Source organism: Leopardus geoffroyi, chromosome D1 (genome assembly GCF_018350155.1).
Source record: "Leopardus geoffroyi isolate Oge1 chromosome D1, O.geoffroyi_Oge1_pat1.0, whole genome shotgun sequence".
NCBI classification, from domain to species: Eukaryota; Metazoa; Chordata; class Mammalia; order Carnivora; family Felidae; genus Leopardus; species Leopardus geoffroyi.
In genome coordinates this window covers 21,871,676-21,888,690 of record NC_059329.1, presented here as the reverse complement: position 1 = coordinate 21,888,690, position 17,015 = coordinate 21,871,676, and the positions used below count along the sequence as shown (strand labels likewise).

At 48.1% G+C, this 17,015-nt stretch overlaps 1 protein-coding gene across 6 annotated transcripts; it reads left to right on the top strand.

Annotated features, from left to right (window-relative positions):
- Positions 1–327: 327 nt before the first annotated feature.
- HEPACAM (hepatic and glial cell adhesion molecule) lies at positions 328–16,519 on the top strand. Of its 6 annotated transcripts, XM_045483331.1 has the most exons (8): positions 328–516; positions 1,087–1,192; positions 11,114–11,455; positions 12,173–12,454; positions 12,737–12,836; positions 13,381–13,622; positions 13,755–13,825; positions 14,354–16,519. In XM_045483331.1, exons 2-8 carry the CDS (start codon positions 1,108–1,110, stop codon positions 14,654–14,656), a joined length of 1,425 nt encoding a protein of 474 aa, XP_045339287.1. In that variant the 5' UTR covers positions 328–516; positions 1,087–1,107; the 3' UTR covers positions 14,657–16,519. The 6 variants fall into 6 exon arrangements, with proteins under 6 accessions (XP_045339287.1, XP_045339289.1, XP_045339286.1 ...); XM_045483333.1 differs by lacking the exon at positions 328–516 and having other exon boundaries at positions 675–1,192; positions 13,381–13,610; positions 13,758–13,825; XM_045483330.1 differs by lacking the exon at positions 328–516 and having other exon boundaries at positions 675–1,192.
- Positions 16,520–17,015: the final 496 nt, after the last annotated feature.

Below are 17,015 nucleotides of genomic sequence, written 5' to 3'. Positions count from 1 at the left end.
AAATGTAAAGATCACTACAGGAATGAAAAAGAAGAGGCAGGTTTACTTTTTAAGTTTAAAATGTTATCTCTCTAACAATTTCCAAGGTACCCCACTGTACTAAACTGTCATCAGTCCTCCCAACAATTCCTATAAGGAAGCTACTGTTTCCCCAATTTTTAGATGTGAAATTGGAGGCTTAACCAGACTGTGAGCCCTTCCCAAGATCTGTTAGTAAGCATACATTCCAGTGACAGTGCCCGTGAGAAGGTGTGGACACAGTCATGAGGGGTGAGGTGGAGCTAAGGGTGTTTTTCCTCATCACAGCCTCGAGACAGGAGGATATATCGAGGCTGTGAAGCTGGTAACAGAACCCCAGGATGCTGGCTGTTAGAGTATTACCTTCATCTGTGCTCTGACATGTTCTAGAAAAGTGGCTGGAGGCAGGGGAATGAACAGAATGGCTTCTGGAAAGAGGTCTCCAGCATCTATGTGATTCTGTGATAGGAGAGAGAATCCCAAGCAGGACCAGGACAGGTATGAAAATAATAGAATTCAAGCCATTTTCCAATCTTCTTCCTTTGGGGTGGAACAGGGGTTTTCCATTCTTCAGCAGTTCTCTGGGCTCTCTTTCTCCCAGCTTTTTAAAAGCTCCTCTCCCTCCCTTTTCAGAGCTTATTGGAGGTCTGTCCCTGGCACGCACCCTCCTTCGCAGGAACAAGGAGCGTGAGGTGGAGACAGGATAGGTTGGGACACAAGATCCAGTTCAGAGTGTGTCCCAGCCCAGTCCCCTCACGGAGCCCAGATCCTCATCTCCCCCTGGTAGTGGGGCTCAGCGCAAGCAGGCAAAGAACTGATGGGACCCATCAGATTAGAACCCACATTGGAGATTATATCCTAAGCAGATACCCCATTCTGAACTGGGGATGTAGCGCTTTGAAACTAGAAAATGCCAGGTCTGAAAGAGAGGAAAGAACAAGTCCAGCAATACACAGGGCTCTGTGTATTCAGAGGGAAGTTGGCAGGGTTGTGTTCGGGCAGAGAAACTCCGAGTGGTACAAAGGGACGTGCCCAGAGTGGAGAAATCATGCTAATTGTCTGCACCAGAGCTGGAGAACGCCACCCAAAATGAAGAGAGAAAGGGGAGCCCTGTCCAGAGCCTTCAGTGCCCTGAGCCTCACCCCTTTTGTCTACCTTCTTCTGATCCAGACAGGTAGGAGACCAGAAGGGTAAGAAAGGGTCTGGAGAGGGGACCAGGTACTTTCAAAAGAGAGGGAGGGGGAGTTAAAGGGCAGAATGACTTTAGGTTGGGAGGAGGGGAGAGAGCTCAGCTGCCGCCCCGTGGGAAGCATCTCAGTGAATTCAGGCATTAGTGTTGAATGTATTTCTTCATTCTGTGTGCCTCCCGCCCAGCCCCTGCGCCCCTCCCCCAAAAGGCTGCATGACTTTGGAGCTCCCACGGCATTCAGTACATTAGATAGAGGGCAGTGAGCCATTTCTTATGGGATGTCTTGTTGGCGTGGGCCAGTCAGGCATTCTTTCCAAGGGATCATGATAGGCTTGGAGGGGTGGGGGAGATCTGGGGTTTGTGCCTCCCCAACCCCCACCCTGGCTTCTCTGAGCACAAAACAGCAAGGGAGATGAAATAAGCTTTGGAGATAATGAGCCTTTTGGTTTTTGGAAATAACACCAATCCATCCATAACTCACCCCATGCCCTAGACACCTACCTTCTGTACTGCCCCCTACCAACTCCTTAGAGAATTGATCTTACTTTAAATAGATGTGTGTATGTGTGTGTGTGTGTGTGTGTGTGTGTGTGTGTGCAGGCATGTGCGCACATGCACACACACATGCACTATTCCAGAGAGCCTAGAAATTCACAGTTTGGTGAAGCAAACAGATGCAGAGATCATTTTAGTAAAATGCAGATACTACTATGAGTCAGATACACAAAGGATGTCCAGGATCAGAGAGAGGTCACCTACTCCATCCAGAAAGCTGGTGCTAGAGGTGCAGGGTGGGGTGGGGGAATATCAGGGGAGGTTTCCTGGGAGTGTCTGGACTAAATTTTAAAGGATGAGAAAAAGAGGTAGGTGTGAGAGTGTGCATTATAGTCGGAGAAGTGGGTAAAGGTCAACATTTTGGAATAGCATCCTGTGTTTAGTAGGAGCCCAGCCATTCACCACTGCTAAAGAGGAAAATGTGAATCAGGCGAGAGCCTTGGAAACCATACTAAGGTCCCTGGAGTATAATCTGTAAACAGTGGAGGAGGGGAAGGGGTATTAGGCGGTTGGTAATCGGGACTGGCAGGACCAGATTTGTATTTCAGATAGCTCACTCTACAGGGAGACATTGGAGAAGAAACCAGAGGCAAACATGAGAGGAAAGGAAGCCTGTATCCATTTGCTAGGGCCGCTGTCATAGAGAACCACAAACTGGGTAGCTTAAACAACAGAAATGTACAGTATCACAGTTCTGCAGGCTGAAAGTCTGAGATAAGGTCACAGGCTCTTCGGGGCTCTAGGGAAGGATCTGTTCCAGGCCTCTCTGCTCGCTTCAGGTAGTTCCTTGGCTGGTGCCAACATAACCTGTTTTCACAGGACATTCCCCCTGTGCTTGTGTCTGTGTCCAAACTTCCACTTTTTATCAGGACATGAGTCATGTTGGATTAGGGGCCCAGCCTACCCCAGGATGACCGCAGCTTAGCAATAATCCCATTGCCAAAGAAGGTCACACTCAATATACTGAGGTTAGGACTTCAATATATGGATTCAGGAGTGGACACAATTTAACCCATGACAAGGCTATTGCAATAGTTCAAGAGAGAAATCACATGCGCTGGAATTAGAATAAAAAGAGGGAGAAGCAGGCACATGGAGATAATATTTTGGAGGGAAAGTCAGGACCTAGTGATTGACAGGAAGTAGGAGGATCCAGAAAGGGAGGTAGGATTTCTGTGTGAAACTTGAACCGATCACTGGGATGGGGTCTGAGGTGTGATAATGAGTCCTGACCAGGTTGAGGTTGAAATGCCTAAGAGACATTTGTGGGGAAATGTTGAAAAGCCTGAAGTAGGGGTGGGGACAGGGGAGAGAGGTGAAGAGAGACAGGTGAAGCTCTCAGCCTATAGGTGAGATCCAAAACAGTGAGAATGGGTAATATCGCCTAGGGGGAGAAAATGGGCTAACCGTGGAGCACTGAGTAACCCCAGATTTGTAGGAGGTAGAGGGGGAAAAGGCCGGCTGAGGAGACCAAGAAGGAACACGCAAGAGGGACAGAGGGGAAACTAAAAGACTGTGGTGTCCAGAAAGGGAGTGGGAGTTTTTCTGATAGCATCAAAAGTGTCAAAGAGGTCCAGTATATCAAGGGCCAATTATATCTGCAACTATTATTATCATTATCATCATTATTATTATTATTATATTGCAATTCAAAGAGTTTGTTGGATACAGAAATTCAGAGGCTAACTCTTAGCCTTAGTGAGAGCAGTCTAGTGGAAATTACAAGGTCAAAGGTAGGCAATCAGTGGATTGGGAACACGAAGTGCTCAATGTAATATACCAATCGGAGTTCTCCCTAAATGCTTTCAGGAATGGTAAGGAAACCGTTCATCGAATAGTAAGGAAAAAAATTATAGAAAGATCTTGTCAGTCAGCATGACCAAGCGAAAACAAAAAGTGACAAAGTCTCTTCTGTGTGGGAACATGTTACTCAGTATATGTGGCAAAAAACATTCTAAATATAAATTATGCTAATAGGATGCGATTTATGACCTATGGTGGGTAAAGAGGTAAAGAACTACAGGGTCAGGCCACTGTACTGCTGTGGCTCAAGAACAATAAAGAGCTGGGATTCCATAAGGAATTTCTGCCATCCTCACTATATTAGTTAGGAAGATACTAGTGTCTGTAATGAATCCCAAAATTTACGTTCCTGGCACTAGCCATGTAATAGTACAGTGTGGTTCTAGACTAGGCCTGGGATGAGGAAGTGCTCTGATTCCTGAAGCTTTTTCAGGGACCAAGCTGATAAAGCTCTCTGTCAACTTCCAGTAGTCACCCCGAGGTTTATCTCCATTTCTTTCAGGCAGAGAATTTTTTTTTTTAAAGGAAAAACATTTTTCTAAACTAGCCTAGAACTGGTACCTATCACTTCCACTGGTTCTACTGGCTGGAACTTGGTCACATGGCCATACCTACCTGCAAAGAAGACTGGGAAATGTAGTTTTTTAAGATTGACGCTTAAAGGGGGCAAGTAATAGTCTTTAATGCTTTGTCCCTAATATGGACAAATGAGGCTTTCCTAAACTGATCACAGCCCAAGTCATGAAACATTCAAACAAGGTTTTTCTAGAGGCTGACATATAGACATAAACATGGCATGCCATAAATCTACATAATCTGATTTGCAAAATTTTCCTCTCCCAGATCCTAGAACTATTCCATCCTCCAGGGACCCAATGGGAAGAAGTCCCTTACCTGGGTTCCACCCTTTTAGCCTTAAGATCACCTTCACATTGTAGGTGCTGTCTTTTTCTTCTAACAGAGATATGCACAGAAATGCATTGAGTGTAAGGATATGTTGATAAACCTTTAAAAAGTGAATGAACCCATGTAATCAGCCTCCAAGATCAAGAAATAGAATATTTCAGCATCTCAGAAGCACCTCCCCCAATACTTCAGTTACTATTGCCCTCCCCCAGGGATACAGTGATATCCTAACTTCTAATACTGATTAATTTTTCATGTCTTTGAACTTCATATAAACTGAATCATATGCCTGCATTCTTTTGTATCTGGCTTCTTTGGCTGAACTCCAAATTTGTTGTTGTTGTTGTTTTTGAAGGGGGGTGGGGGGACCAGAGGGTCCAAAGTGGGCTCGAACTTATGAACTGTGACATCAAGACCTGAGGCAAAGACTGATGCTTAATCACCTAAGCCACCCAGGCACCCCACAATTTGTAAGATTCATTCATGTTGTTGTTGAAATTGTAATTTGTTTGGTCTCAGTGCTGTATGGTACTCCATTGTATGCATACACCACAATTTATTTATCTATTTGGGGCGCCTGGGTAGCTCAGTGGGTTAAGCAACCAACTCTTGATTTCAGCTCAGGTCATGATCTCCCGGTTCATGAGACGGAGCCCCTCTGTGCTGACAGTGAGGAGCCTGCTTGGGATTCTCTCTCTCTCTCTCTCTCTGCTCCTCCCCTGCTTGCACACAAGCATGAGCGTGCTCTCTCGAAATAAATAAGTAAACATTAAAAAATTATCTATTAAACTTTCATAGCCACTTTGGTTGTTTCTAGTTTGGGGCTTTGTCAATATAGTTGCTAAGATATTCTAGTGCCTGTCTTTTGGTGAACAGATGTACACATTTCTTTGGGGATACACCAAGGAGTTGAATTGTTGAGTTACATGTGGTTAGCTTTAGTAAATATGGTCAAACAATTTTCAGAAGTGATTATGTCCACCTACATTCCCACCAGCAGTGTAACAGAGCTCCAGATACCCCACATCTTCACCAACAACTGTGTTTTCTCTTTTTCATGTTAGTCATCCTAATGAGTAGGCAGTGGTATCAAATTATAGTTTCAAATTGCATTCCCATGATTATTAATAAAGTTGTATCTTTTTCATACCATTATTTGCCATTTAGAGATCCTTTTTTGTGAAGTACCTGTTCTAAATCTTTTGCCCATTTTCTACTAAGTTTTCTGGATTTTTAAAAAATTATCGATTTGTAGGAGTTGAAGAAATATATTTTGGATATGAGTCCCCTAAAGGGTATATGCATTGCAAATATCTCTCGCTCTGCAGCTTGCCTCTTCACTCTCTTAATGGCGTCTTTTGATGAACAGAAGCTCTTGATTTCACTGTGTCCAATGTATCATTTTTTTCTTTTATGGGTACCACTTTTGTGTCCTGTTTAAGAAATCTGTGTCTGCCCTCACGGAGATATTCTCCTATGTTTTCTTTTCTTTTTTTAATGTTTATTTATTTTTGAGAGAGGGAGGAGACAGAACATGAGCAGGGGAGGGGCCAAGTGAGAGAGACACACAGAGAATGTGAAGCAGGCTCCAGACTCTGAGCTGTCAGCACAGAGCCTGACGCAGGGCTCAAACTCACAGACTGTGAGATCACGACCTGAGCCGAAGTCGGATGCTTAGCCCACTGAGCCACCTAGACACCCCCTCCTATGTTTTCTTTTAAAAAAACACATTGTTTTACCTTTTGCATTTAGATCTGCAATCCATCTAGGATTGATATTTGTGTAAGGTGTGAGGTAAGGGTCACAATTCATTTCTTTCCTACATGGTCCAGCGCCACTTATTAAAAAGATAATCCTTTTCCCAGTGCACTGCAATGTCACCTTTGTCGTTAGCCAAGTGATCATATATGTTTATTTTGGGCCTCTCTATCCTATTCCATCGATCTATTTGTCTATTCTCCTGCCACTATTACAAAGTAAACCTCCTGCGATTTTTATTGGTATTGTGGTAAACTTGTAAGTCGGTTTGGGAGAACGGACGGCTTAACAATAGTGCTAGTTCTGATCTAAAATAGGATAAATCTCCGTGTGGCATCTTAATACCTAATAGCTAGGTATGCATTACTGGACATCCATACTCTTTGAGTACAGATAAAAGGTATATGGACCCCTCTCTTCCTGGATCCCAAGGGCCTTCTTCACAAATTCTGTTTCCTGGCTTTCCCCTATGTTCCTGAGTGGTTGACACTGAAAATGATTTCACACTCTTGTAGGCCCTTGGAGGGCTCAACAGATACCAGTGTAAGAACACAACACAGGAACCTCAACATGTATGCAATCAGTGGTACACCTCTAAGACAGGAGCAGAGGAGGGGGTTGTTTTCAGTGCATTGTTTGTTAGGAAGAATATGAAAAACCGAAAGCGGAAAGCAAAAAGTTTTCCATTTAGAAAATCATGCTGTATGCTGTCTTTGGATTATTGTATTATTGTAGTTCTGGTCACTGCACCTCAAAAAAGAAATAATAGAATTGGAGAAAGCCCAGAGAAGTGTGTCTATGATGGTCAAAGGGACTTCCTTGTGGTGACAGACACAAATGAGACAAAAAAACAAACACACACACAAAGTCTATAACTGGAGTCAATGGTGTTAGTGAGTATGAATTAGGTGTATAAAGACCAAATCCTAGAATACATGTTTGGCATTGTTTCATCGACTTTTAAAAGGAAAATTCAAGGCAAATACTGGTAAGAGAAAAATTTTGTTGTTTTTTTAAATTTTTTTTTAACGGTTTATTTATTTTTGAGACAGGGAGAGACAGAGCATGAACAGGGGAGGGTCAGAGAGAGGGAGACCCAGAATCTGAAACAGGCTCCAGGCTCTGAGCTGTCAGCACAGAGCCCGATGCAGGGCTCAAACTCACGGACAGCGAGATCATGACCTGAGCCGAAGTTGGCCACTTAACCGACTGAGCCAGCCAGGCGCCCCAAGAGAAAAATTTTGGCAAGCATAAAGGAACACATAAAGATCAGCAGATGATAGTTGCCTTAAAGGGAGAGGCTATGAAGGGAACCCAAGGCTACTGGCAGGTACATTCTCATGCTTTAAAGCTTGACATTCCTTGGTGTCACAGCTGGTCAAAATCCCACTTGAGAGGGACCACCCATCTGACCCAGCATGGCATCATTTAAGTTGACAGGTAAATCTTGCTGTGATGTCAATTTCCTTTTGTTCAGCCTCCAGTGGGAACAGAGACTTTCTACATAATGATGCCTCAGAGACTCAAGCACCATGATTAAGTTAATCGCTTCTCAAGGTTGAATAGCCCTAGTCTCTTTTATTTCCACTGTGGATCCTAGTTGTTAGCCATTTCCTCATTTCTGTGTCCTGCTTTGGCACCCATCCCAGTTCACTGTGTCCCCTGTTAAGTTGTGGAACCCTGAACTTAATACTGACTCCAATTTTGGCTAGAGTTTTGGGAAACAGTGTTTGCTCAGCAAAATACTCTCTTTGTCAGCTTCCGAGAAAGACTGCTCCATTCACTTCTGAACATGTGTACAAACACCCCTGCAATTCGTGGGCATACCCATGTTCCTGCACATGAGGAAGGTGCCCACCTACAGGAGGCAGAAGCCTAGGGCAATCCATATGTTATAGGTTTTCCAATGTTTTTATGCAGAAGAATCAAGTTTAAACTGGCAGAAAGAACTGACCTGAGCTGGGAAGACATCACAAAAGGACCACGAGGACCTTGTACGGAATAGGAGAGATATAAGACAAGGGAAGCTCAAGAGAGGGCCAGAGAAGAACGAAGGAAGAGAGAATCCCTTTCACTTCTCCTTGGGGCTTGGACTATCACTTCTCAGCTTCCTAGAAGGAGGAAATGAGAACCCTCAAGGTTTGGTGGTTGGGGTGGCTAAGCCCCAAGATGCCTCTGCATTTACCACCCTCACATTCAAACCCCACTGCTGCAGACTATGTCCTGAATAGATGTTCCCCAACTATTTGATCATCACCACCCTGGCCTTTAATGAAACTCAATGACTCTTTTCAGGGCCACCTCAAGTCACACATGCCAAAGTCTATTTGTCTCTTCAGGGAAATCCGAAAGCTTGCTTTTCTAAATCAAGCCAAGCCTGGGACCTAGCAGTTGCTAGGTAGGAAATCTTAAGAAATTAACAGTTGGAAGAAATCCTAAGGATTCTGTGGTTAAATGGATTTCAATCTGACACAGACAGTCAGAGGGATTCCTAGTAGCACCCCAAGTTATTGGGGAGGACAAGAGTCTAGTCTCCACCACCTCTTCTTCCAAATTGATGGGCCAGAACTAGATTTCATTTGTTTTCATCTTCATACATGGTTCTATGGGAGCAAATATATCTTTTTTTTAATGTTTATTTATTTTGAGAGAGACAGAGTGTGAGTGGGGGAGGGGCAGAGAGAGAGGGAGAGAGAGAATCTCAAGCAGGCTCCATTCTGTCAGCACAGACAGAGCCTGATGCGGGGCTCAATCCCACAACCCATGAGATCATGACCTGAGCTGAAATCAAGAGTCAGATGCTTAACTGACTGAGCCACCTAGGCGCCCTGCCAAATATCTTTAATAAAAAATATTTGAGGGGCACCTGGGTGGCTTAGCTGGTTCAGCATCACACTAGATCTCAGCTCAGGTTTTGATCTCAGGGTTGTGAGTTCAAGCCCCGCCTTGGAGGGGGGCTTATTCAAGCCACGTGGAGCCTACTTTAAAAAAATCTTGACAATATTTGATTTGGCCATTCTACTTCCCCTAAATCAAAAATCCTCTCAATAACAAGCATATGATATTCATACATATGGCAGCTTTAATCATTCTAGGACTTAAGGTTTCATGATTCAACCTTCATACTTAAGGTTTCCTGATTCTAACAGACCTGGCAGGTATGGGATCATAGAATGTCAGAGCTGAGAAGGCCCCTTGTGATCATCTGGCCCCAAAACCTCATTATGCAGAGGAGGAAACTGAGGCATAGAGAGGTGAAAGAACAACAATTGGCCTTTCCTTGACCCCTTCCAAAGATGATGAGCTTGCTACTTAACAAAGCATTTGTTCCAAAAATTGACTAAATACGTTTATTAAATTTGCTTCAATCTCCTCAATTCATCTTTTAGTTTAATTTCTTTTTGGTTTGGTCTGGGTCCTCTAAGCACAAGGAGAAGAATAAGGAAAGGAAAGGTACAATTTGCTTCCCCAAATCTAAACAGCAGTAGTAGCAGAGTGGGAAACTGGAGAGAAAGAAAGAGGGAACTTCAGGGGTGTGTTACCATCAAAGAGAGCAGCTGGGGGTGCAGAGAGACTGAGAACCTGACATGTATGTGTCTGTTTAGCTAAACTCAGCCCCGCTCCCAACTGACATCCCTCCCAAAAGAAGACCCTCCTTTGGGTGGTTGTGTTGCTCTGCAAGGCCATGTAACACCAATGAATGGCATCTGTTCAGGTTCCAAAGCTTCTAAGAGATCTCTGAAATATGAGATATGTCTCTAGATGGGGCAACCATTGGACAAGATAGTAAAATCCCAGAATTTCAGGGCTGGAACAAATGAATGAGACATCAAGATTACCACTTATTTTACCTCTCTGAGTCCCGAACAGGTAAGTGACTTTTCCCAGGTCCTAAGTCAACAGTAAGGGCCCAAGTCTCTGATGCTCACTCTTGTGTTCTCTCCACTACACAATAATAACTGATGTATGTGTTGTGCTCTTCCATTGTGAGCTTGATAAGGCAGTTGTTCTTGTTATTGTTTGCATCCTGAGTTTCTAAACAAGAAGAATGAGGCCTAGAATGATGGCTTGCCCAGGTCCACACAGCCTGTCAGTGGTGAAGCCCAATCTCATAAGGCCTTACTTATTGTTCTACCCATCTCAAATCCCTCTTTGTTCTACCCATCTCAACTCCAAACTCTTTGTTCTACCCATCTCAAATCCCTCTTCTATAGGGGTTGCAAGTCGGGCTGGAGTCTGGGTGTATTTCAAAACCTCAGTTGCAGGACTATTCGCCCCCAGACAGGTCAAGTGAAATGTTACATGCATCAGGGGCAAGGAGAGGGGGAGACTCTTGGTATGAATGAAGAATGGTCTAGTTGTCTTCTGGCCCCTAAACTTTCCCTTTATTGGCACTGTCTCGTGACATACTCCTTTCTTTATGAATCTGTGTTCCCATGGTTCTCCATTCTCTACTTTCCCAATCCCCAATCAAGAAGAAAATCTGACAAATTCACCCTGAGTTCTGTGTTTGTCTGTTTTGCTCACTGATCTATCGCGAGGACACGGAATAGTACTCAGTAAACGTTTCTGTGAACGGAGCACATTGCACGTGCGTTGGCCACAGGTCCTCCTCGAGAGGAGGCAATGGAGAAAACTGCCAGAGGTAGAGAGCCAGGGAGAAGAAGGACTTAGGGCAAGGGATGGGTGTGAGGGGTGATGGTGAATTAGAAAGGCCAGAGCTATAGTCGAGAGGCATGGCACCAAAGGTAAGAAGGAAGGACTGCCAGGGAGTGAAGGGCCCAGAGGGTGAGGCACGAAGGCATCAGAGGACCTAAGGGAGGGAGCAGGAGTAGGGAGCCACGGGCCTGACACTGCCATCTCCCCATGGGCGTCTGTTCACAGAGCCCCTGGAGGGGGTGAACATCACCAGCCCGGTGCGCCTGATCCATGGCACGGTGGGGAAGTCAGCCCTGCTTTCCGTGCAGTACAGCAGCACCAGCAGTGACAAGCCCGTCGTGAAGTGGCAGCTGAAGCGGGACAAGCCAGTGACCGTGGTACAGTCCATCGGCACAGAGGTCATTGGCACCTTACGGCCTGACTACCGAGACCGCATCCGCCTCTTTGAAAACGGCTCCCTGCTTCTCAGTGACCTGCAGCTGGCCGATGAGGGCACCTATGAGGTTGAGATCTCCATCACAGATGACACGTTCACCGGGGAGAAAACGATCAACCTCACTGTAGATGGTAAAGTGCTCTGACAGGGAAGGGGGCGGGGCTGGTGCCTGGGACTGGGGCAGGGTCTGCCCTGTACACTGGCCAGACCCTGGGAATCGCAACACAGAAGCCACCGGGGAGCTGAGAGGGAGACCACTGGACATCAGAAGTTGGCAGATAGGCCACAGTGAACGTGTATAGCGTGTTTACTACGTACCAGAAACTATTCTGTGTTTTGAAATATACGGACTCATTTAATGCTTATAATAAGGTAGGGATAGTTAATATCATTATTCCCATTTTGTAGATGGGAAATTGAGGCACGAAGAGGTTGAATAACTTGCCCAAAGTCACAGAGCTAGCACATGATAGAACCACTATTTGAACCCAGACATTTGGACCTAGGTTTCACTCAACTGAAATATGTTTCAGGCTGGGCCAGTTTACGACATCTTGAAAGGGCATTTGAGAAGAAGGAAGGGAAGGCCCATGAGGGCAGGGACCATGGCTATCTTGTTCAGCATTGTACCCTCTGCACTTAGTAGGTGCTCAACAAATACTTGGTAAAGAAATGAATGAATGCACGAACGGATGGGTGGATGATGGGGAAAGATGGGACCAAAGATCCGTGAAGGGCCTCTGAGACCACAAATTGAGTTGTGATATATTAGAAGGCGGGAGGTAAGAAGGGGAAGGGAAAAGCTGTCTGGCCCATGGCTCACAGCCTCTCTCACCCCCGGGACTCAGTGCCCATTTCCAGGCCACAGGTGTTAGTGGCTTCGACCACTGTGCTGGAGCTCAGCGAGGCCTTCACCCTGAACTGCTCGCACGAGAACGGCACCAAGCCCAGCTACACCTGGCTGAAGGATGGCAAACCCCTTCTCAATGACTCGAGAATGCTCCTGTCCCCTGACCACAAGGTGCTCACCATCACCCGCGTGCTCATGGAGGACGACGACCTATACAGCTGTGTGGTGGAGAACCCCATCAGCCAGGGCCGCAGCCTGCCCATCAAGATCACCGTATACAGTGAGTCTCCCTGCCCGCCTGCCCCTAGGACTCAAAACCCCGAGAGGCAAGTGCTATGAGGGACTGAGGACATCCCAGACAGAGTGCCCCTGGATGGGGAGAGGCAGAGATGGGCCAACTTTCCATGGAGGACAGCAACAGTGGGCAGTGGGTTCAGTAAGTTCTGCCATGGGCCAGCCATGCTGCTTGGGGCTCCTTTTCCTTCCGCTGCAGGAGCTCTGCTCACCATACTTGCGGCCCCTCTGAAGTCTCCCTCGCCTCTCTGCCTCTCTCTCTCCCTAGGAAGAAGTTCCCTCTACATCATCTTGTCCACAGGAGGCATCTTCCTCCTTGTGACCTTGGTGACAGTCTGTGCCTGCTGGAAACCCTCCAAAAAGTCTGGGTAACTCTCCAAGCTCCACACCCTGACACCCTAATCCTTCAATCTGTCCCCACCCCGAGCTCTGTTCTTTTCTTAGTCTCGTAAATACTTATCCTCCCAGGACCCTGCGCCTCTTCCCGGGAGATCCATCTTACCACTCCATGTGTTGCGTATGGAACGAACGACATCATGTGCTCACCACCCCCGACAGCCCGGTGCTGTAATAACGGTCACACTTGCAGGGCACCTTTTGTGGGCCACGCACCAAGGTTGTGGGCAGTGAACTGCCTTTTAAGTATGATCATCTGCAATTTACAGATAATAACACCCAGACTCAGATGTGTTAAGTGACTTGCCCTCAATGCTAGCCACAGACGCAGGATGCAAGCCTAGATGTGACTCATTCCAAAGCCTATGGACTGTTGCTGCGCCCACTGTGCCCAGCCCGTCTCCCTGTTACAAGGCCTCTCCTACTGCCACCAGATTCCTCTAGGGACCCTGCCCCCAGGCCCTCTCCTGCTCATGCTCAACAGCTCTGTTCAGAAGCTGGTGGGTTGATTTGCAGGAAGAAGAGGAAGCTGGAGAAGCAAAACTCCCTGGAATATATGGATCAGAATGATGACCGTCTGAAACCAGAAGGTGAGCTCCCAGCCACCCACTCACCCATCCCATCGCCACTCAGATCAGTGGGCTGCTGGGAAAAGGCAGAACTGGGCCACAAGGAAGCCAGCTCTGCAGGGCCCCTTCCTCCACCAACTGCACGAAGACTGCAGAGCAGGGAGAGGTGCGGCCAAGGTAGGACCCCAGGTATTCTGGATCCTTTGGTGGAGGTTGTGTTGGGGCCTTGACTGGCCACTTGGGGAGCAAAGAGTACAGGTGCTGGCTGATGGCAAGGGCTCTGTACCTGGGCCAGCCACCTCCATTCTTCACCCTGTGCAGCAGATACCCTCCCACGAAGTGGCGAGCAGGAGCGGAAGAACCCCATGGCACTGTATATCCTGAAGGACAAGGTAAGCGGCTTCCTGCTGGTGCCCCACAAACACACAGTGAGCCCTGCCACGTTCTGCTACTGGGTAGCCATACCATGCTCATGTCTCTTTCCAGCGCTCAGACTAACCCTGAGAAATATTTGCCTCACCCGCACTTTAGGGATTAGAAAACTAAGGCCTACAGAGGTGAAATGACTTGCCCAGGATCGAACAAGTAAATACACATAAGTGGCAGATCTGGGCTTCAAACCTAGGTCTCTGGACACCAACTCTGGTGATTTCCCCCACTATACTACAACTAAGTCTGTCCCAGGCTGTCCAAGCCAAGCGGGAAGAAGACAATAGGGGGACAAAGCACTCAAGTTAATGCATTTGAACATTTCCTGAGCACTTACTTACCAGGCACTATGCTAAGGGGTCTGTATTGCAAGAAAAACCAGCGTATGTCTGCCGCCTTCCACGTGGTGGGAGTGTGGAGGGAGCCGTGCCCGCCTCGGTATTCCCAGCGCCCTCGAGGGGACGCTCACCCCGCGGCGCGTGTCCTTGCAGGACTCCCCGGAGCCCGAGGAGAACCCTGCCCCAGAGCCTCGGAGCGCCACCGAGCCCGGCCCGCCAGGCTACTCCGTGTCGCCAGCGGTACCCGGCCGCTCACCAGGGCTGCCCATCCGCTCGGCCCGCCGCTACCCGCGCTCTCCAGCGCGCTCCCCCGCCACGGGCCGGACGCACACGTCGCCGCCCCGGGCCCCGGGCTCGCCTGGCCGCTCGCGCAGCGCCTCGCGCACACTGCGGACTGCGGGCGTGCACCTGATCCGCGAGCAAGACGAGGCCAGCCCGGTGGAGATCAGCGCCTGAGCCGCCTCGGCACCCCCGGGGGGTGGGGGGGGGAAGCCCGGCAAAGCGGCCGGGGCCGGGGGGAAGGCGGGGGAACGCGGCCGCCGCCGCTGCCGCGAGGGGCCAGGGGAGGTCCCCGCGGGGACGAGTCTCGCGTGTGGGCGAGTGTGAGCATGCGCGGGTGGGGGACGCGGTGGGGCAGGGAGGAGTGGCTCTAGTGGTGAAACTGGGTCGTGTCTGCTCCTGTTTCACCAGCTGTGTTCTTAGTGGGTATGGGTTGTGCCCTCTTAGGACCATATAGATTGTTAAATTTCTGGCCCAATCCCCCAAGGGTCTTATGAAAACTAACATCAGTAACCTAACTCCCGTGACTATCCGGTGCCCTTCCTAGGGAGCTCTAAGCTTCCACCCAACCTTCCTTCCCTCCGAATGAACGCCTGGTTTCCTGGGACACTTTTTTGGCAAGCTCAGATTAGTGAGGCCACTTGCCCAAGAGGAACAACTGTCCTAAACTAAGGGAAATCATATGGCGGTTACTGGGTGTGCAGAGAGGACTGTTCTGAGCATCCGGGGAATCACTGTGAAGGCAGTGCCTCGGAACACCCTTCTCTGGACACCTGGTACCTGGGGACCTACCAGTTTGGTGAGGCAGGAGTCAAGTACATTGCTTTGGCCCCTGACCTGAACCCTAGCAAGGGCAAAGGATTCAAGCCCCTGCCCCGTGCTTGGCCTCCTCCCAAAGCCTCCCTCTGGGTATACCAAGAATTCTTTCCGCCTTTAGCCTCTATTCCTATAGAGAAAGGGGTTCTCCCTCCCCTGGCCCACAAAGCTACATCAAGTGAAGAACTTTTTAAAAACCCTCACACCTATGCCTTCTCCCTGGCTTCCTTACAAAACAAGCCTTTCAAACAATCATTGTCCCTGGGGAAGGTCCCTGGTCTTCCTTCAGCTGTAAGAGAATAAGGTTCCAGTCTGCAGAGTAATGGTGGGGGAGGGGAGGAGGAGGAGGTTTACTGCTCCCCAGGATGGCAGGGAGACAAGATCCAACCCTTGGCCTCCAGCCTCCCACCTGCCCTGCTCCCAGATGCTCAGATCCCAGGAGACAGGACAAGGGCAGACTCCCTAAGCACACAAACATAGAATACAGAGAGGCTGGGCCGCTGTGTCACCAGGCCATGCCCATGTCACTGACTCTTGAACAGTTTGCAAGACAGACAGTAATCTACTGTGCGAGGAGTGAGGGCAATTAAAACACTGAAAGAGAAGGAGGGCCTCTGTGTTCTAACCTCTCTTCCGTGATGCCTTTGGGGCCCTTGCATCCCTGGCCCCTCTCCAACCTCCTGAGCTCCAGCCCTGACTCTCCGCTATCTCACAGAGACCCCCCTGTTCCCCGCCCCGCCCCTCCACACTGGGGCAGGTTTTGTGCCAACCCCAAGGGCAACAACATTTCTAATCGGCCCCCTTCACCCTGACCTCCACAGCATGCCCCTCCCAGCTCCCTCCCTGCCCCCATAGCCAGGACTGCTCCCCTCACTCTCCCAGGTGCCTCATCCAGAATGAGGTCATGCCTGGAGGGGAGAGTTGCTCAGGCAGGTGGAAGATGGAGGACTTGGAGAAGGGGTGCAGGCTGCTCAGCCTTGCGAGGCGGGGTTGGAGTGAGGGAGATGAGAGCATGCTGCACCCCCTGCCCTGGTGCTGAACCCCTGACGGGCTGGCTACCCAGGCTCAAGCCAAATCTGCCTTAAATCCGGGGGGGGGGGGGGGTAAGTAAGGAAGTGGTTTGGTTTGGTTTGCTTTGGTTTTGATCTTCATCTTTGTATTACCAGCATCTAGCAGAGTGCCTAGCACATCCTGGATGCTCAATAAACTTTTAATGAAATGGAATGGCAACTTTATTGCTCTTAAGTGAGGAGAACAAAGCAGACAGCTTAAAAATACCAGTCCTTTCCCTTTTCCCTTTTCTTCTCATTTTCCATCATCATTCTTCAGCCTCTTTGCAAATCCCAAATTGTCAGCTTCACAGCCATCACTCACTCACCATGTATTCATTCATTCATTCATTCATTCACTCATTCATTCACTCATTCATTCCAGTGCTCTTTCATTTATTCAACAAACATTTGTTAACCTACCATGCACTAGGCCCTGTGCTAGACGCTGGGGAAACAGTGTAACTATGCCATGACCCCTACCCAGAAGATAGTCCCACGGAGTAAGCAGATCAGCACAATACAGTGTGAAAAATGCATGCCAGAGATAGATACAGTGTCATCTGACACCATGTAAAAGCATCATCCAACTTAGATTAAGGGTATCAGCAAAGGTATCTTAGAAGAGAACAGGTCTGAACTTAGTCTTAGATTAGTTGATCAGGTGAAAA